Genomic DNA, 16,526 nt, shown 5'->3' with positions numbered 1-16,526 from the left:
ACTTATTGGAAGCTGTTTACGTGGTCCAAGGAGATTTGCTACAAAATAGCTAGAAAATGTAATAGTAGCCCTAATCATAAATTGAGTTATATTTTTGAGCGAAAAAATTTAATTCAAATGCATGACAGCTTAAGGATATAATCGGCCTATCACGGCCATTCCAACTTCCGAATGCATGCAAAGTTTGAAGTCGATAGCTTTAAAACTGAGAGATTAGTTTTCGTAGAAACAGACAGACAGTGGCCCAGCCGGACAAGATCGACTCAGGAAGTGATCCTTTATAGGCTCGAAGATGTCGCTTTCACTGCGTGTACACTTTTGACCAAAATAATAATACCCTCGGCAAGGGTATACAAAATAAAATTGAAACAATTATTCAACTACAATGTTTTTTTTTAAATTACCGGAAGGTTTACCGGAACTAATTATTCATGGTAATTAAATTATTTGATTTTTGCTATGCTTCTTAGTTCGATTTCTCATTAGTTTCTTTGAAACTAGGCGATGGAGTGGTTCATTATATTCGCGTTGGCGTTTGGCCTGCATTTGGCAACAGCCACAAGTACTTATGACTATTATCGCTTGCCAACGGCCCTATGGCCCCGAATGTATGAATTGAAGATCCTGACCCGTCTTGAAAATCCAGAAGATCTGAACTTCTCGGGTTCTGTCTCTATTACGCTAGAGCCACTGGAAAACACTAAGAATATAACCCTGCACTCGAAGAATCTTAAAATCGATGAATCCCGGACCACTCTTGTTCAATTGGGTGAAAAAGCGAAGGCTAACTGCATTAACTCTACATCTTTGAACGAAAAGCACGATTACTACATCCTTTACGTTTGTGAAGAGTTGCAGGTTGGTATTATTTACCAACTGACTTTGTGGTTTTCTGGTGAACTAAACAAGAAACTAAGTGGATACTACCGGAGCTCCTACACGGATTCTGCCACCAAAAAAGAAAGGTTAGTATTTTTTTTGAGCAGGTAAAAATGACTTCTAATAAATCATAATAATCAATGCATTTAATAGATGGCTTTCGGTAACTCAGTTTGAACCATCATACGCGCGTACTGCCTTTCCATGTTTTGACGAACCCCATTTCAAGTCGACTTTCGCGATCAGCTTGGGGCATCCTCAGAATTATACGGCTCTAAGTAATATGCCGCTAAAATTTTTATATGTGTAAGTTTTTTAAATTTTCAAGTAAATTTATCACACTTATTATTGCTCTTCGTTTCGCATTAGTGACGACCCACCACTTTATATATTTAGCAAATTTGAGGACTCTGTACCAATGTCTACATATTTAGTGGCATATTCTATAAATGATTTTAGACACAAGCCCTCAACTCTGACAAATGGAACTCTTTTCCGCACTTGGGCTAGGCCCGATGCCATCGACCAGTGTGACTTCGCGGCGGAGTTTGGACCCAAAGTTTTGAGATACTTTGAGAATTTCTTCGGTCTTAAATACCCGCTGCCCCAGTTGGATCAGATTGCCATACCCGACTTGTCCGCTGGTGCCATGGAGAACTGGGGTCTAGTAACCTATAGGGAAACAGCACTCCTCTACTCCATCAATCGCACTTCTGTCAAAGCCAAGGAGACCATCGCCACCACGATTTCACACGAGTTAGCCCACCAATGGTTCGGCAATTTGGTGACTATGAAGTGGTGGTCTGATTTGTGGCTGAATGAGGGATTCGCCACCTATGTGGCTAAGTTGGGAATCGAAGGGGTACACCCGGAGTGGAAAACTAAGGACAGAATATATGTGCAAGACCTGCTGACCACATTCCGATTGGATGCATTGGAGAGCAGTCATCCCATATCGCGACCTATTCAATCGGTTTCGGATATTGGGCTAAATTTCGATGCGATTTCCTACAAAAAGGGAGCTGTTGTCATTCGCATGATGCACCTATTTATGGGGGAAAAGTCCTTTTACTCTGGTTTAAAATCCTACCTAGAGCTGTATGCCTACAAAAATGCAGAACAAGACGATCTGTGGAAATCCCTTTCGAAAGCTGCTCACCAGTTTGGATCTCTGCCCAAAAATTATGATATAAAAACTATAATGGACTCGTGGACTTTGCAAACAGGGTGAGTACGACATTTTTATACAGGACATAGGTTATATCCTTTTTCTAGCTTTCCTGTTATCAACATAACCCGAGACTATTCGAAAAATACAGCCACACTCAGTCAAGAGCGCTACCTTCTAAACACCCAGATACCACACTCCCAGCGCAAAGGTTGTTGGTGGCTTCCTCTGAGCTACACCACTCAGTCTAAGAAAAACTTTAATGACCTAAAAACGGAAGCTTGGCTGGAATGCGAAAAAAACGGAAACCGTCGAACGACAACAGTCCCACGTATGCCAAAATCAGACCAGTGGGTGATTTTCAACAAACAAATGTCAACTCTTTGTAAGATCAACTACGATGTCCAGAACTGGAAGTTGATCATCAAAACTCTGAAATCAAACCGTTTTCAAAATATCCATCCAATAAATAGAGCTCAATTAATAGAGGACATTATGCATTTTGCCAGAACAGGAGAACAAGACTACAGCCTAGCCTTGCAACTACTTAGTTATTTGAAAAGAGAACGATCCTATTTGCCATGGTTTACGGCCCTTAGCAATCTTGGCCAGTTGAGTAACGTTCTTTTTCACACCGAAAGCTATGAAATTTTTAAGGTAAGTCAAAGGAAATATTTTACTAATTTAATTCATTTACAGACATTATTTATTAACAGTTTTATGTGCAAAACTTAATCACACCGATTTATAACTATCTGAAAGGCATGGACGACAACTTTAAGTCATTAAAAAGTCCGGATCAAATACTTCTGAAGACCTTGATTCTAAGCTGGGCTTGTCGGTACGAAGTTTTGGACTGTGTGCCTAAAGCTCAAGCCTACTATCGTAGATGGGAATCGGAGATGGATCCGGATAAAAATAATCCAATACCAACAAATTTACGTGGAATTGTACTCTGCACCGCCGCACGAAGTGACAAATTGGATTTCCTTTGGAAAAGATACAATAATACAAATGTGGCTGCTGAACGGAGCTTAATCATTAGTTCCGCCAGTTGTTCTGTGAATGAAACAAGGCATAAGTTATACTTAGACTATATTTTTCGGAAAAATTTCATTCGTCAACAGGACTCTTTAATGGCTTTTAATGCGATAGCTGTTGAAAGAGTTGGCTTTCCAATCGCAAAGAAATATTTTATTGACAACGTGGAAGCTATCTACAAATAGTAAGTAATTTTTATGAAAGTACTTTTTTTTACAAATTATGACAAGTGTTTTTCAGCTATTATCCTTCTACGAGGAAATTGAGCAACCTGTTGTCGATACTACCCACACAGCTCACCGAACGCAAGGACCTGGATGAGTTTAAAGAATTTTTCAAGAAATCAAAAAAGTTCTTTGTTGGCTTGGAAGACTCCGTTCAGAAGGTCCTTGAAAACATTCTAATTAATGTTCAGTGGATGGAAAGGAGATATGAGACATTTTTTGAGGCTCTTCTGGAACATATATAAAAAAGGAAGGATTTACTAGTGAATTAATGATAAGTATCAGATAGAAACCATTCAAAAGTTTGAATAAAAGTAGTTGCTTATCACTATCAATGCTAATCTTGTGTTTTTTTTTCTTTTTAAAATAGGACTTTGTTTTTAGTGCTCACATTATCGGCGATTAGCGCCAATTAGTCAATTGGGGCTTTTCTTGGCCATTAAATAAGAAGTCGGCTGCTAGAATGTTTATGGCCCGGGCACTGCCTCTAATGGTGATTATTTTGGGCTTGTTGGTAATACCGAAGCACGTGCAAGTGTTGAAGTATAGAAGAAATATTTTTTCGTAAGATTTATGATAGATTACCAATGGTAGTTGATTCATGGTGTTCACAGAAGCATGATAATCTCTAAGCGATTAATAGGAAGATAAGAACAGAAGTAAAAACAACATTTACCATTTATTAAAATATGATGGAATTTATCCTTTTATCAAATTAATATTTTTATTTGATTACCCTATGCTAATGGTGTTTAAACATCAAGCAACTTAAATTAGTTATTTTTATTGATCATTACATTTTTTCTGGCTATATCTCTGCGTTAGATTAGCTGCTGCCAATAAACTGATATCACTTCTATATGCTATTATTCCTATAAATAGGGGCCTGTTATCACCTTCGGCCACAGTCTCGCGATGAAGTTGATCTGGAGTACAGCTCTACTAGGAACCGCCCTCCTAGTCATTGGCAGCGGTGCCTTCAGCCTGCCAAACGTTCCCGATGGCCTTACCAAGGAAGAGCGATATGCTGCTGCGATTTCAGGTGGGTTACCAATCCTTATATTTAAAGGCCTGTTTCTTCAATTCTAATATAATCCAAAACTTTTTTACTATTAAACGAGTTTATTATCGTAATTAGAAATGGTTTGCCCAAAGATAACCATATATTTTGTGACTGACAGCCTCAAGTATTAACTGACAGACGAAATTTCCTTTTTTTATAGTCAGCATGGCTGAGGAGATAAGCCGTGAGTACCTGAAATATCACCATACTGGAATCGAAACGGAGAGGCTTAAGCAACTGGGATACGATCTCCGGAACAGCCACAGCAAAAAGGCCATTTTTACGGAATCCCTGGCGGATCTGAGCTCCACCGATCAGTATTTCGTGTGCACTCTGTGTAGATCCACTGTGAATGTCCTGGTGCGAACTTTCACGGAAGGAGAGCTGAGTGGAGCGGAAAGGGACGCTGAAGTAAAGCAATTGACCCTTGGAATATGTGATTACTTTGATATCAGCACCCCGGAAGTGTGCTCTGGATTGTTTGAACTTAATTGGCCAGTGTTTGATTTCATCTTCAATGAAACGGCCGCCGAGTCGCAAAGTTTCTGCTCAATGCTACCCATTACCATTTGCCAGGTGAAACAGGACGAGTACAATCTCACTCTGACCATTGAGGGCGCCGTGCCCACGGAGTCCAATTCGAACTTGCCCGCGCGCAGTCCCGACGACATCCAGATCCTCCATCTCACGGACATTCATTATGATCCCGAATATCTGGTCGGTAGCAATGCCAATTGCGACGAACCCATGTGCTGTCGGGATGTGTTGGCTTCTGGAGCGGATTCCTCGTCGGCAGCCGGTTCCTGGGGCGACTACCGAGCCTGCGATGCCCCCCGACCGCTCATCGTTAGTGCCTTCGAGCACATCAAGGCTAATCACAAGTTCGAGTGGATTTACCACACCGGCGATGTCCCTCCGCACAATGTTTGGTCCACCACCAAGCAGGGAAATTTGGACATGCTTTCGGAGATTGACGGTTTGCTGGCAGAATACTTCCCGGAAACGCCCATCTATCCCTGCCTGGGAAATCACGAACCTCACCCGGCTAATGTGTAAGTACCCAGTAATTTGCGGACCCTCGGTATGATTAAGTTAATGACCCATATGGTGAAAGGTCAACCAGAAACGTGGCCGAACTAGAGAGAATTAGGTGACAATAGGTGGTAATTTTTTCGGATAATTTCAAGCTCCTTTTCGCTTCAAAAAGAATAATTTCAATGAGATTAGTTTTAGGGAAATTCATGGAATTTATTCCTTAAAGTTCTTATGGGGTTTTCTCATTTGCTTCATTACCACAATTTATGGTGGGTTTACCTGGCCATGTCATTAATGTTTTTTCCCAAAAAAATTATTTTATGATTGAACTGCACTAATTAGAATATATAACCATAATCCAGCATAGTTTCGCAGCTATTTAAATTCTCAAATTAGCAACAAGGTTCCGATATGGTTTGTTAACTTCTGTATTTTATTATTAAGATAAAGTTTACGGTCAACTTTTTCCACACTAGCCACCCCACGCAAGTCAATAAAATATTTTATGGCCTCCAATATCAGTCAATTATTACGCCAATTGGTAATATCCATTAAACTTTTAGTTAGTCGGTAGGGAGAAATTGGTAGGAGGTAGTAGTTTTAATTATTGCCGATTGTAATCAATGGGGTTACTGAAATAATTCGATAATTTTTATTAGTTTTGGCAACGATGCAATTCCTGACTCCTTGAGAGTGGATTGGCTGTACGAGCACGTCTGGAGTCTGTGGAAGAAGTGGCTGCCGGCGGCGGCAGAGGACACTGTGAAGAAGGGTGGCTACTACACCGCCTCCCCAAGCCAAGGTCACCGGGTAGTGGCTCTCAACAGCATGGACTGCTATTTGTACAACTGGTGGCTCTACTACAACGCCACCCTCATCCAGGAGCAGTTGCAGTGGTTCCACGACACTCTCTTAGCTGCCGAGACTGCCGGGGAGACGGTGCATGTCCTCTCCCACATCCCATCGGGAGATGGCGACTGCTGGAGTGGCTGGTCCAAGGAGTACAACCGTGTCCTCACCCGTTTTAGCAACACAATCACCGGGGTCTTCAGCGGGCACACTCACAAGGACGAGATGAATCTCCACTACTCCGATGAAGGATACGCCACAGTAGTTAACTGGAACGGTGGCAGTCTAACTCCCTATTCGGACAAGAACCCCAATTACCGACTCTATGAGCTGAATCGGGAAACCAAGCAGGTGGTGGAGCACCACACCTACACCACAAATCTCACAGAGGCTAATCTGGCACCAGATGTGCAGCCCAACTGGGGTCTGGAGTATCAGTTTACCCAGGAATTTACGGAGGACACAAGTCCTGCCGGCATCGATCGTCTCCTGGAGGACATGGCCGAAAAGCCCGCCCTTTTGCGTAAATTCTGGCGCTACAAGTTCACGCAGTCGGATCCCAAACTGACCCAGGGATGCGATGATTCGTGTCTGAGTAAGACTATTTGCAGGCTTGCCACAAGTAATTACCAGGAGCGCACTCGTTGCAAGGAACTCCAGGCCAAGTTGGAGGAAAGTGTGAGTATTTGGCTAGGATTAGTCTATAAACCTATCCTGAAGCCTACTTGGTTTTTTCAGCTGGCTAACGAGGATCCTGGCACTGACGACAATGACAATGGCGGAGGAGGTGCCTCCGGACTTAAGACCCTTAGCTTGGCTTCCCTCGTGGCTCTACTGGCTGCATCTACATTTCTTGGATAAGACTTATCTGCCCACACTGGACTATTCATAGCCATCGATAATCGCCAGCCGTTCGGGCCATAAAAATTAAACACTAAAAAACCACCCCGGAGATAAACACAAATAATAAACACACACGATTCTTTGTAGTCAACACTCAGAATGTTCGATATACATATACAGATATATATATATTGGTATATATATATATATAAATTACTTAAGATGCCTCTTTGGTAGAGAATACTTTGCGAATTAGTTGGATTAAGTTAAGAGTTAAGTTTAAGCACTACTGTGGAGTCCGGGCGATTTCTTCTCCTGGCCGCTGTACTGGTTTCCTGTTTTCTTATTTTTTTTTTTACAAACATATACACACTTGGATTTGGTTTTCGATTAGCATAGCTCCTTACTACTGGCCGCTTAGAGCGCGCAGATGAGCGTGGCTATGTCCAGGTCCTGGTCCTCGGCCTTTCGGAGGACAAGGGCGGCCTGGTTCTGGTATCGCCCGGAGGACACCAGCCGCACAGTGCTGACCCCGCAGAAGATTGCCTGCTCGGGTCCCGGCTCACTGGAAGCTCCACAAACGGAACTGGCCATCTCCATGGCGATCGAGTCCAGTCCAGCGGATCCTCCAATCTCCAGACGGTCACTGGGCACTTGACACTGGTTGGTTATGAGGGTTTATAGGTTAGAGGGTTTGTAATTTTTAAGGTTTGGTATATACGCACATCGTAGTTGACTTTCTGCTGGGCTCTTACACTCTTTCCACCAATACGCAAGTTGGCCAGGGAAACAACAGCGGGGAAAAGGGCGGAAATGGTACAGTTCCGGGCCTGACCAAAGTTAGTCATCTTGTAAACAGCAGCGGTGTCCTGGACCAAAACATTACAGGCTGAAAAAAGGTAAAAAGGGTAACAAAAAGAAGTTGCTTAGAAGTGTTTTTTTTTTATAAGCGCCAGTTAGTCGTATAAGTGGCACCTGAAATACGAGTGTTTCGCTTTTATACTTTGAAGTAGTTTCCATGATTTATGATCCATTGAGATTCTGGAAAAGGCATTGCTTTCATAGACTCTATACTTACGTTGTGTTATTTTGTGGAATCGTACGTTGGCCACAAAGGATCCACGAATAGGAATTCTATACTGCAACAGGGCGGCATTTTGACTTGCGCGGAAGAACTTTTTGTTGCTAATACGAGGCCTGAAATATTTCAAAAGAATTAAGCCCGAGATCCAGGGGAAAAGTGAACCAAATCCAACCATTGTCTGTAATTGTTGCAAAACTCGTAAACTCGCTCCTCCAGTGGTCGGTGATGATCTTTTATGCCCGGGAAGTACTCGCCATTCAGCTCCCACCCATCCACAAACTGGAATATTTAAGCCAAACATAGTAACGTATAAATTAGGCTCCTTTGGAACAATTACCGCCATTAGGGCTCCTGTCTCGCAGTTGGCATCATAGTGTTTCATTGTAATCTCCACAATAGTGTCTGGCTCGCCAATTACATACAGCCCACAGACTTCGGGTTGGTCCTCCGTAGCAGATGCCCCAGGTTCTGTGATTCCAGGAACTGCCATTCCGGCTCCCGCTCCGGCAACTACAGCTGCTGCCTCCAATTCGAGCAAGGCTGCCTCCCGATTAAGGGCTGAATTCATGGGATGGAGCTTCTTGAAAATATAGTCACCTGCCTCGGAGGCCACGTGCATACAATCTGGAAGAGGAGTTTTGAAGGAGAGTCTTAATGCATTACAGTAAGAGAAAAAATAGTTCGAAGTGAGGGCTCTGTAAAGGACCGAAATCATTTCTTCTCGTATGGCAAGTGCAGTGGATCCCTTGAAGCAGTCCCAAACTGAATCCGAAACCAATTTGTCTTGGCAAATTTCCACCAGTGGCTGGGGCAGACAAGAGTGGAGGGAAGGATAAGCGAAATCCCCTTTGATTGTCCCTAAACTGGCTCCTGGGCAACAATTAATTTATCATGCGCATCCACTTAATGCCGGCCATCGTTGGCTGATTTATGGCCAGCATTATTAGCCGGGCGCCCACTCATGTGTGGGTGGGTGGTTAGCCGCTTTTTTACGACCTCTTGGCCCCTCTGGCTCTGTTCTGGCCGAAAAACAATTAAACTACTATTTGACTTACTTTTTGTCCTTCTCTTGTCATGCATGTCACATACTTGGAGTGTACTTGCGAGGGCTTTGGCGAGAACGTGAATCCCTTGTAAGGGACTTCCAGTCATGGAAGGAGTTGGTGGAGCTGAGACAGCAACTGGGGACCAACTCCTGGCACTTGGCGCCAATTTGTTTATGGCACTCGCTAATTGCTCTCAAGTGGCGAAATTTTTGCCCTTTTAACACTTGTATTTATTGCGGCTGACAATTAAATGGATGCTATTTACAATTCATTAGGCATTATGGTTTAATAATCATAATTCTGATGTAAAATATTGATGGCTTTTATATCAAAATTACCAAATATTTTCCACTCAGCTCAAACCCTTTTAAAGCCCACCTTGATTTAATGAATAAATTATCTACAACTGGCCAATGCCATGCAAACTGAGTTGCGATTCTGGGGAACTTAGTTTTGTTTATACCATGGATTAGAGTTACTTTCAATTTGCCTCGGAATATTCTGAATTTCCACAAAGTTTCTATTTCTGGAAGTGACGTCATTGAACCACATTGCCCCCAAAGCCCCAACCTCTCGAAGTTCACCTTGCCCGTTGTCCTGGCTATAAATAAAAGCAATTACAAATCGGCATAGCCACAGATTTGTTGATGTTTCACCTGATGACGAGAGCAGATGCAACTTTTCCATTTTCCCTAAACTGATATGCGGTTGCTTTGACGATTCCCCCCCTGGGGAAATGGGAAATGAATGGAAAAGTCGGTGAGGGATTAACTCAATTGAAGTTTTGTACGAGTTGCCAGCTATCCATGAAATTTATTAAGTTTACATTCATCGGAATCACAGTATTTCTTCTCTATGGCCATCGAGTGACCACAGATCTGTAATGTTTCATTTCCATTTGGCCAGTTTGGGTCAACTTTTTGGGACGAACTCTCGGGGCTGAGGGGTAGTGGGTTGATGGCAAAGTGAAGTGCACTTTGATTTGAATTTTAATGGGCAATAAATTCGTGTGTTGCCTCGTTCTACAAATTGCGCATACGACCCGGGGGTGTTGTTGCCGAGGTTGGATGACGGATAACAAGAAGTGCTCACATCTTATGCAAAAATCAATTTGAGAGACAAGTAAACAAGGTTTAGAAAGCGCTTTAAACTTGTCGCTACCGCCAAAGTGCATCCTCTCCACGGCCTCCCCTTTTCCATCGCTATCACTACCTTTCCCTGCCGGAGGCACTCGACTCAGAAACTTTCCCTCAGAGCTGCCGGTGAGTGCGTCAACTTACCTGAGACCGTGTGCACATTGTGCGGCACCGCCGGGCTGCCGGGAAATAGTTCAAACGACCGCTTCACACTGGGCCAGGCCTGAAACAAAAATTAGTTAAGAAGGTGAACCTTGAATAGTACAATTAAATTCCCGCAAATAACAGAACTTTCTCCCAAAAGGATTTAAATTTTGGGCATTGTAGCAAGATGTTAAAAAAAAATAGGGATTAAATAAGAAACAATTTATTTAATTTCTCTTCATATCAGTCTTTAAATATATTTTTTCCTAATGGTTTTATCTTTAATCATTTTAATGTCTGCTGGTATTTATATGATTATTTTCTAACCGAGCCAAAAACTTTACTGAAACCCAAATAAACGAATTTCCTAACTGCCTAAATCACACGATACATTCATAACAAATTCCTTATTTTAATAATAAAATATTTATAAAAGCTTTATAGAAAACAATGGTGTGCCATATATTTCCATGATACTTCCTTTTGTAGGGAAGTTAAACAAGCAACTGCAACTGAATGTGGCAGTCAGATCAGAAACAGTCACCCCATGTCCCCCTTTTGCCTTTTTGCCAGTAAGCACAAAGGACAGACACTAAAGTCAAAAGGTGGGGTAAGCAAGGCGGCGTGTCCTGGCCAGGAGATCAGCGGGATATCCGCGACTAATGCCCGCCGACTTCTCTAGTTGTTGCCAAAGAAAAGAAGCCAATGGGGGGCATCTAATGCGGCACTTAGGGCTCGCCGCAATGCAACTGCAGAGGATTTGGGGACAGGGAATAGAGACAGGGAGCCGGGGGATTAGGGGTCAGCTGGGCTAGAGGACAATAGCCAGTTTTAATTAAACAACCACACACGATTCTCCAATAAACAAGAATAGAGCAGATGACGCCCCGAACGTGCTCAATGGAGGGTACATTTTAAGCATGACAAATCGGTGGCAAAAGCTAAAAACTTTTTAAAATTATGGAAAAAGGAGCAGGATAAACGATGGCAGCCCTTGGCCTGATTTCTGGCTCCTTTATGATTGATTAGAGGTAACTTTTTTCTGATTTTCTTGTTAATTGAAAAGCCCATCCCCTGCGGCGAAGTTGATAAATGGTGACGCGTTGTGAGTCGCGGGCGCGAATAATTGAGTTAGGGACGAAAAAGTTTTGGCTTTCGTTATTCGGCTTCTGGGACATTTGTTTGCGCAACACTCGAGCTTTGGCTTTAACGACTCGTCAGAGCGTTATGAAACTGTCAATTAGTGGCGGTTTAGGCCAAAGCCAAACCAGCTTTAAGCCTCAAAAATAGATGGCAAGAGTAGTGTATCTGGCCCGCTTGCGTCACAAATCTTTTGGAATCGAATGAAAATCAAGATTGAAGCGAGTCTGGATAAGCTGTCAACAGGCAGTAAATAAATAATAAACATGATCCCTTTGAACACACTTGAGGCAGCCTCATTTGCATAATCACAATGCTATATTTGGGGTTCGGTTGGCTGGCTCAAGGGGAGTAGCTCCAAGCTGGACGCCTTTGTCAAACTAAAACGATTCACAGGATGCGCCATCTGCTCCATCAAAAGGTCCCAGCGCGGGTTTCGACTTGGGATGGATTGCTATCCAAAAGTTGCCACGGCGATCCCTCCATTCAAAAGAAGGTGAAGCCCAGTGGGCGAAAAAAAGTCACTGAAAAGTAAACCAAGAATAGAAAAGTTCCATAGAAATTCAACCGAGAAGCCTCAAATTTGCCTTTCAATTTTTCTGAAGTGCATTGATGCATTTCTAACGCCATAAAGGCGTAGATGATAGAGTTATTTTCAGGCCGATTTAATTCAATAGAAATTTTTCTCCAAACCTTAAATAAAAAAGCCTTTTAAAGGTAAAATAATGTAAAAATCATTGTAAGCATTATGCAAATGTAAGATCCAGAAATACCCCATTGTTTACGTACAATTGTTTTTCGAAATTAAATTAATTAACTCTTCATTCCATTATATTCCAACCCTTGAGATTGAGATTGTTCTATTTTAAAATCTCCAGCATCTCCAGTTTCCCAAATTGATTAATGAGTTTTTTTTCGGCGAGTGAATCAATTCCAACACTTTAAAATGGGAAGATGAGTTGGATCAACTCACAAGGCCGTCGTGGGTGACGGCACCCTTTGTTCCTGTCACTTCAGAATCCGCTAATTAGCCAAGGATATGCGAATCAGGTCTGCACATGCCACTGCCGGGAATTAAAAGACCCAAAATATTTGTGACTTCATTAAAAGTTGGCTGGCATTCGAGAGGAGGATCTGAGGGCGACACCTAAGCGGGTAAGCGACAGGAAGCACCTGGCGAGATTGGCATCCTTACGGAGGTCAGGTAAATATTGACTTTCAGCATCGCGGTATGGGATCCGGGTGTAATCCGTAGCCCACGCCAATTTCGCTCGCTTCCAGTTTTGGAGGGGAAATGGATTTTTTGGTGGCAGCATGACTAAGTCATAAGGCAGCTTCAAAGGGGACAGCTTTATGGGTAGCGGGAAATGGTTAAGGCGTCCCGGCCATGAATAAGTGATGCACTTGCCGGAGTCCGGCAGAGGAGCAACAGGCTGCCATCGAATACGCTCGCAGTCGACCATCAAATATTTAGACGCCTTCTTGGCCATCGTAAATTTCACTGAAGGAATCGTCCTGAAAGGATTTGTCTAACTGAGTGATGATGACTCAAATATGCGCATAATGCCGGATGCTAAAGAAACATTGCTCAACTTGGAATACAGTTAAATGAGTCCAGAACGGAAGGACTTACGAGGAGTCCCTGGAGATCAAGTGTGTTCGCTCCGAGTGTTGGGAAACGAAACCCACAATTCAAAATAAACAGCTTTTGGCTTATCAAGAAATCGTTTTATTTGTGTCAACCACTCAACCCGCCATACGATTAAGCAGTAAGCCCGGCGATTGTCAGAGCTCATACTTGTCAAGTGAAATTCCGAGGATTAACAGCCCAAAACCGCAAATGAATTCGATTACGCATACGCACCGTTGAACGAGGCGATGGGGGCGTTGGAGTATCAAAAGCCAATGGGCTTTAATCATTTAATTAATTTCGCGCAACCGCAAATGAACTGTAAAATGCAATTTAGCCCAAAGTTGTCAGCTTATTTATAGCCATCTCAAGTAATTTGTGTGCATTATTTCGATGCCATGGCTACGTGACCTTTTCGATTTTCAATTCATACCAACCGGCTCAGTAGTATCTGCAGTGGCTGCAAAAAAGAGTCCATAGAGCAATGGGTAATTTCAGTACGGAAATTAGTTTTGCCCTAAAAGCCTGGCATCCTACTTTTTTCCGTTTCTATCTCCTTCGAAATTTTTTATTAAACATATTGCATTGCAGATTTATGCACGAGTTCTGTCAGAAGCAAATTCAATACGCGGCATAAATTTCGCGCGGCTGCTGTTACATGACGAGGGCAATTTATGGAAATGAAGGGAACATATTTGGTTATTTTGCTACTCCATTTAGGTAAACGATTCTGGATGATACCGCCATCCGTTGCATAAGCCATTAGGGTAGAGTATGGATAGGTTTCGTAGCTTTAATTAGGGCATTTTAAGTTTTTCAATATTTTTAGTTTACCTTTTTCCCTGCGAAAGTTTGAGTTCAATTTCCTCTCAGATTCCTGATCAATTATGGAAATTGCAGATAATGAAGAGCCCTCTCCCATCTCTTGAATATTGGAAAGGAAATTGAACGAAAAATAAAATGGAATAAATAATTAAGATTGCCAAGCTCTACTGCCTTTGTGTATTGCATTTTTCTGAAACGTAATTATGAAAATTAAACGAAACTTTAAGCCCCACTTGAGGTTTCAGCCACTAAAGGACACCTCTCAGGTTGAGATTATCATTTCAGTTGGCCGAGACTACGACTCTATTTCCTGCCATTGCCTCCGTTGACATTCACGGTTTAATTGTTGTCGTTTTCACATGCTACCAGAGTGAAAAACGAAACTTGTGGCAAGGGGTGAGAGCGTTACGGATATGGGACAACAGGGGTGTGGCTGTCATGTCCTGGCTTAAATGGCTGTAAAGTGCCAAAGCGTCCGTGTCAACATTAAGCGCCCATCAAGTGCAGGACTCTCTGGCAATCGAGAAGGATGTGAGTCCGGGATATGCGAAACGGGAGTTGCGGGTCCAGGGCATGGTGTTGTAAGGTCGTAGGAAGCTAAATCTCATCCATGTCTGAGTGAGTGACCACACAAAGAAATGAGTGCCGTTGGCAGAGTTGCAGCTTAAATGCAATTGCCAATGTCCGGAAACACCTCAACACCTACGGAGCGTCGGTTTTCCCATTCAGGTTTTCCCCACCTGCAACTGTTGGTTTTTCCGCCGCATGCCAGCCGCAGGTTGCGGCTCAATGGCAGGTGCAAAATTTACATTTATCCTTGGCCATTGAGTGGATTCCTGGTTTCACACTGACTTTCCGACTTAGCCCACAATGTTGCCATTAAGCAAACAGATCGGGAGGTTCTCCAATTGATGGATGGCAGGTTTCAAGGCAAAGAAGCTTATAATAAATATTTCTAGCTAGACTTTTGTATAAAATACGTCAAAATGATAAATATATTGCCAAAATTATTTAATTTTTAAAATAACTTATAGGTAAGGACTAGCAGTTATCCTCATAAATTTTTAAACAAAACATATGCTAGCTACATTAACTTATTTTCTATAAAGCTATAAATTAATCACAAAGGGCTGAAACTTCAAAAGATAGGATATTCCCTTTTTATTGAATCAAATAACCTTACACATTTACTCCCCACTTTCTGTAGATGATGATGGATCCGATTGGCTATTTTTGGGCCTTTCTATCTTATCTATCTTGGGAGAGCTTCAATCATAATTAGCTGATTTGTCGTCACGCGTTCTATTTCTGTTCAGCTGCAGCCAAATGCCACGGGAAAGTTTGGCACGATTGGGACATTACCAAATGGAATTAAATATGTATTTGGACAGGCCGAAACTTTGACCCGCTGACCCGTTTGCACTTTCATAAATGAGTTACCCAGCCTAATGAAGGTAATCTGTTCTAACATAAGTCGACACGTTCTGGGGCTAAGGGCTGCCAAAAGTTTGGCAATAACCCCGACAGCGGGAATCAATCAATCAGGCCAAAAATCTCGGCCGGAACAAATTAGATCAAGTCATTAGAGAAACATGGAAACAAAAGTTGGTCTAACTTGTTGATCGAATTACAGGCTCTATATTCGTCTAACAATTTCTTAACCCGACACTCACCTGAACGCCCAGCACAATCATGGATAGGTAAAGGTATACGACCAACTTCATTGCGGCTTTTGATTTTCGAAACCGAAAGAGTCAAGTTTCCAATGCTGGTCGGTTGATTTTGATGAGACTTTTCAATTAGCCTTCGGGCTGCCGGAGCGCGTCCTTTTGATCCTTGGCCTGACCAGAGATTAGCGCAGGAATCACGCACCCAATAACTTCATTAGAGCGTGGAATTAGCGACGGAGGCACGCGATGCTCACGGCCCACACTGCGTATACTTGATGCGGGTTCAAATAGCGCCTGGGAAACCGTTTTGGGGCCAAGAACAAAAGAGCCAAGAAACCGTTGCAGGACGAAGGAGGACGATGCGTCAACGCTGCCGCACGACGACCGAGTGTTGGTCCTTATCAGCGGCGCATTTCCTTTTATAGCCCAGCAGTGAGTCGTCCCTTTTGTAGTTGTTGCTCTGCCTGTCACTATCCTGACGGGCTTCAAACTTTTCAAAGTGTGTAAATTTTCCAACTGAGGTTCTTATAACTTTGTTTTAAATAATATTGTATCAGTTTGTTTTTAGCATTTTTAGTTTTCTGTGTTTTTGTTACATTTGGGTTTAAAATTTTCTTTTTTGAAATTTCAGCCGCTGTTTTAGTAACTCACCACAATTAGCTTTCAAGGTGAATTTCATGAAGGCATTGCCCTCTTCAATGGCGGCTAAAAAGCTTTGCTAAAAGCTCTTTTAAATTCAAATGTTAAAA

The 16,526-nt window shown here is 42.5% G+C and overlaps 3 protein-coding genes across 4 annotated transcripts; 2 read left to right on the top strand and 1 right to left on the bottom strand.

Moving 5' to 3' along the window:
- The first annotated feature begins 501 nt into the window (after positions 1 to 501).
- On the top strand, positions 502 to 3,643 carry LOC108127993 (aminopeptidase N-like). The gene is made up of 6 exons (XM_017245342.3): positions 502 to 965; positions 1,033 to 1,185; positions 1,249 to 2,106; positions 2,155 to 2,704; positions 2,764 to 3,272; positions 3,329 to 3,643. The coding sequence occupies exons 1-6, from the start codon at positions 505 to 507 to the stop codon at positions 3,555 to 3,557; spliced, it is 2,760 nt and encodes a 919-aa protein (XP_017100831.2). The 5' UTR covers positions 502 to 504; the 3' UTR covers positions 3,558 to 3,643.
- A 557-nt stretch (positions 3,644 to 4,200) lies between these two features.
- LOC108128225 (sphingomyelin phosphodiesterase 1) lies at positions 4,201 to 7,253 on the top strand. The gene is made up of 4 exons (XM_017245709.3): positions 4,201 to 4,354; positions 4,536 to 5,427; positions 6,070 to 6,937; positions 6,998 to 7,253. The coding sequence occupies exons 1-4, from the start codon at positions 4,228 to 4,230 to the stop codon at positions 7,118 to 7,120; spliced, it is 2,010 nt and encodes a 669-aa protein (XP_017101198.2). The 5' UTR covers positions 4,201 to 4,227; the 3' UTR covers positions 7,121 to 7,253.
- LOC108128226 (corticotropin-releasing factor-binding protein) lies at positions 7,227 to 16,197 on the bottom strand. 2 transcript variants are annotated; one of them, XM_017245710.3, is made up of 7 exons: positions 15,781 to 16,197; positions 10,513 to 10,591; positions 8,524 to 8,810; positions 8,359 to 8,465; positions 8,181 to 8,299; positions 7,828 to 7,991; positions 7,227 to 7,762 (listed from the first exon to the last, which is right to left on the bottom strand). In XM_017245710.3, the coding sequence occupies exons 1-7, from the start codon at positions 15,829 to 15,831 to the stop codon at positions 7,520 to 7,522; spliced, it is 1,050 nt and encodes a 349-aa protein (XP_017101199.2). In that variant the 5' UTR covers positions 15,832 to 16,197; the 3' UTR covers positions 7,227 to 7,519. The 2 variants fall into 2 exon arrangements, with proteins under 2 accessions (XP_017101199.2, XP_070137827.1); XM_070281726.1 differs by lacking the exons at positions 10,513 to 10,591; positions 15,781 to 16,197 and adding an exon at positions 9,242 to 9,275.
- Positions 16,198 to 16,526: the final 329 nt, after the last annotated feature.

This window comes from Drosophila bipectinata, chromosome 3R (genome assembly GCF_030179905.1).
Source record: "Drosophila bipectinata strain 14024-0381.07 chromosome 3R, DbipHiC1v2, whole genome shotgun sequence".
NCBI lineage: Eukaryota > Metazoa > Arthropoda > Insecta > Diptera > Drosophilidae > Drosophila > Drosophila bipectinata.
The sequence above is the reverse complement of the archived record's forward strand: the minus strand, read 5'-3'. Positions and strand labels throughout refer to the sequence as shown.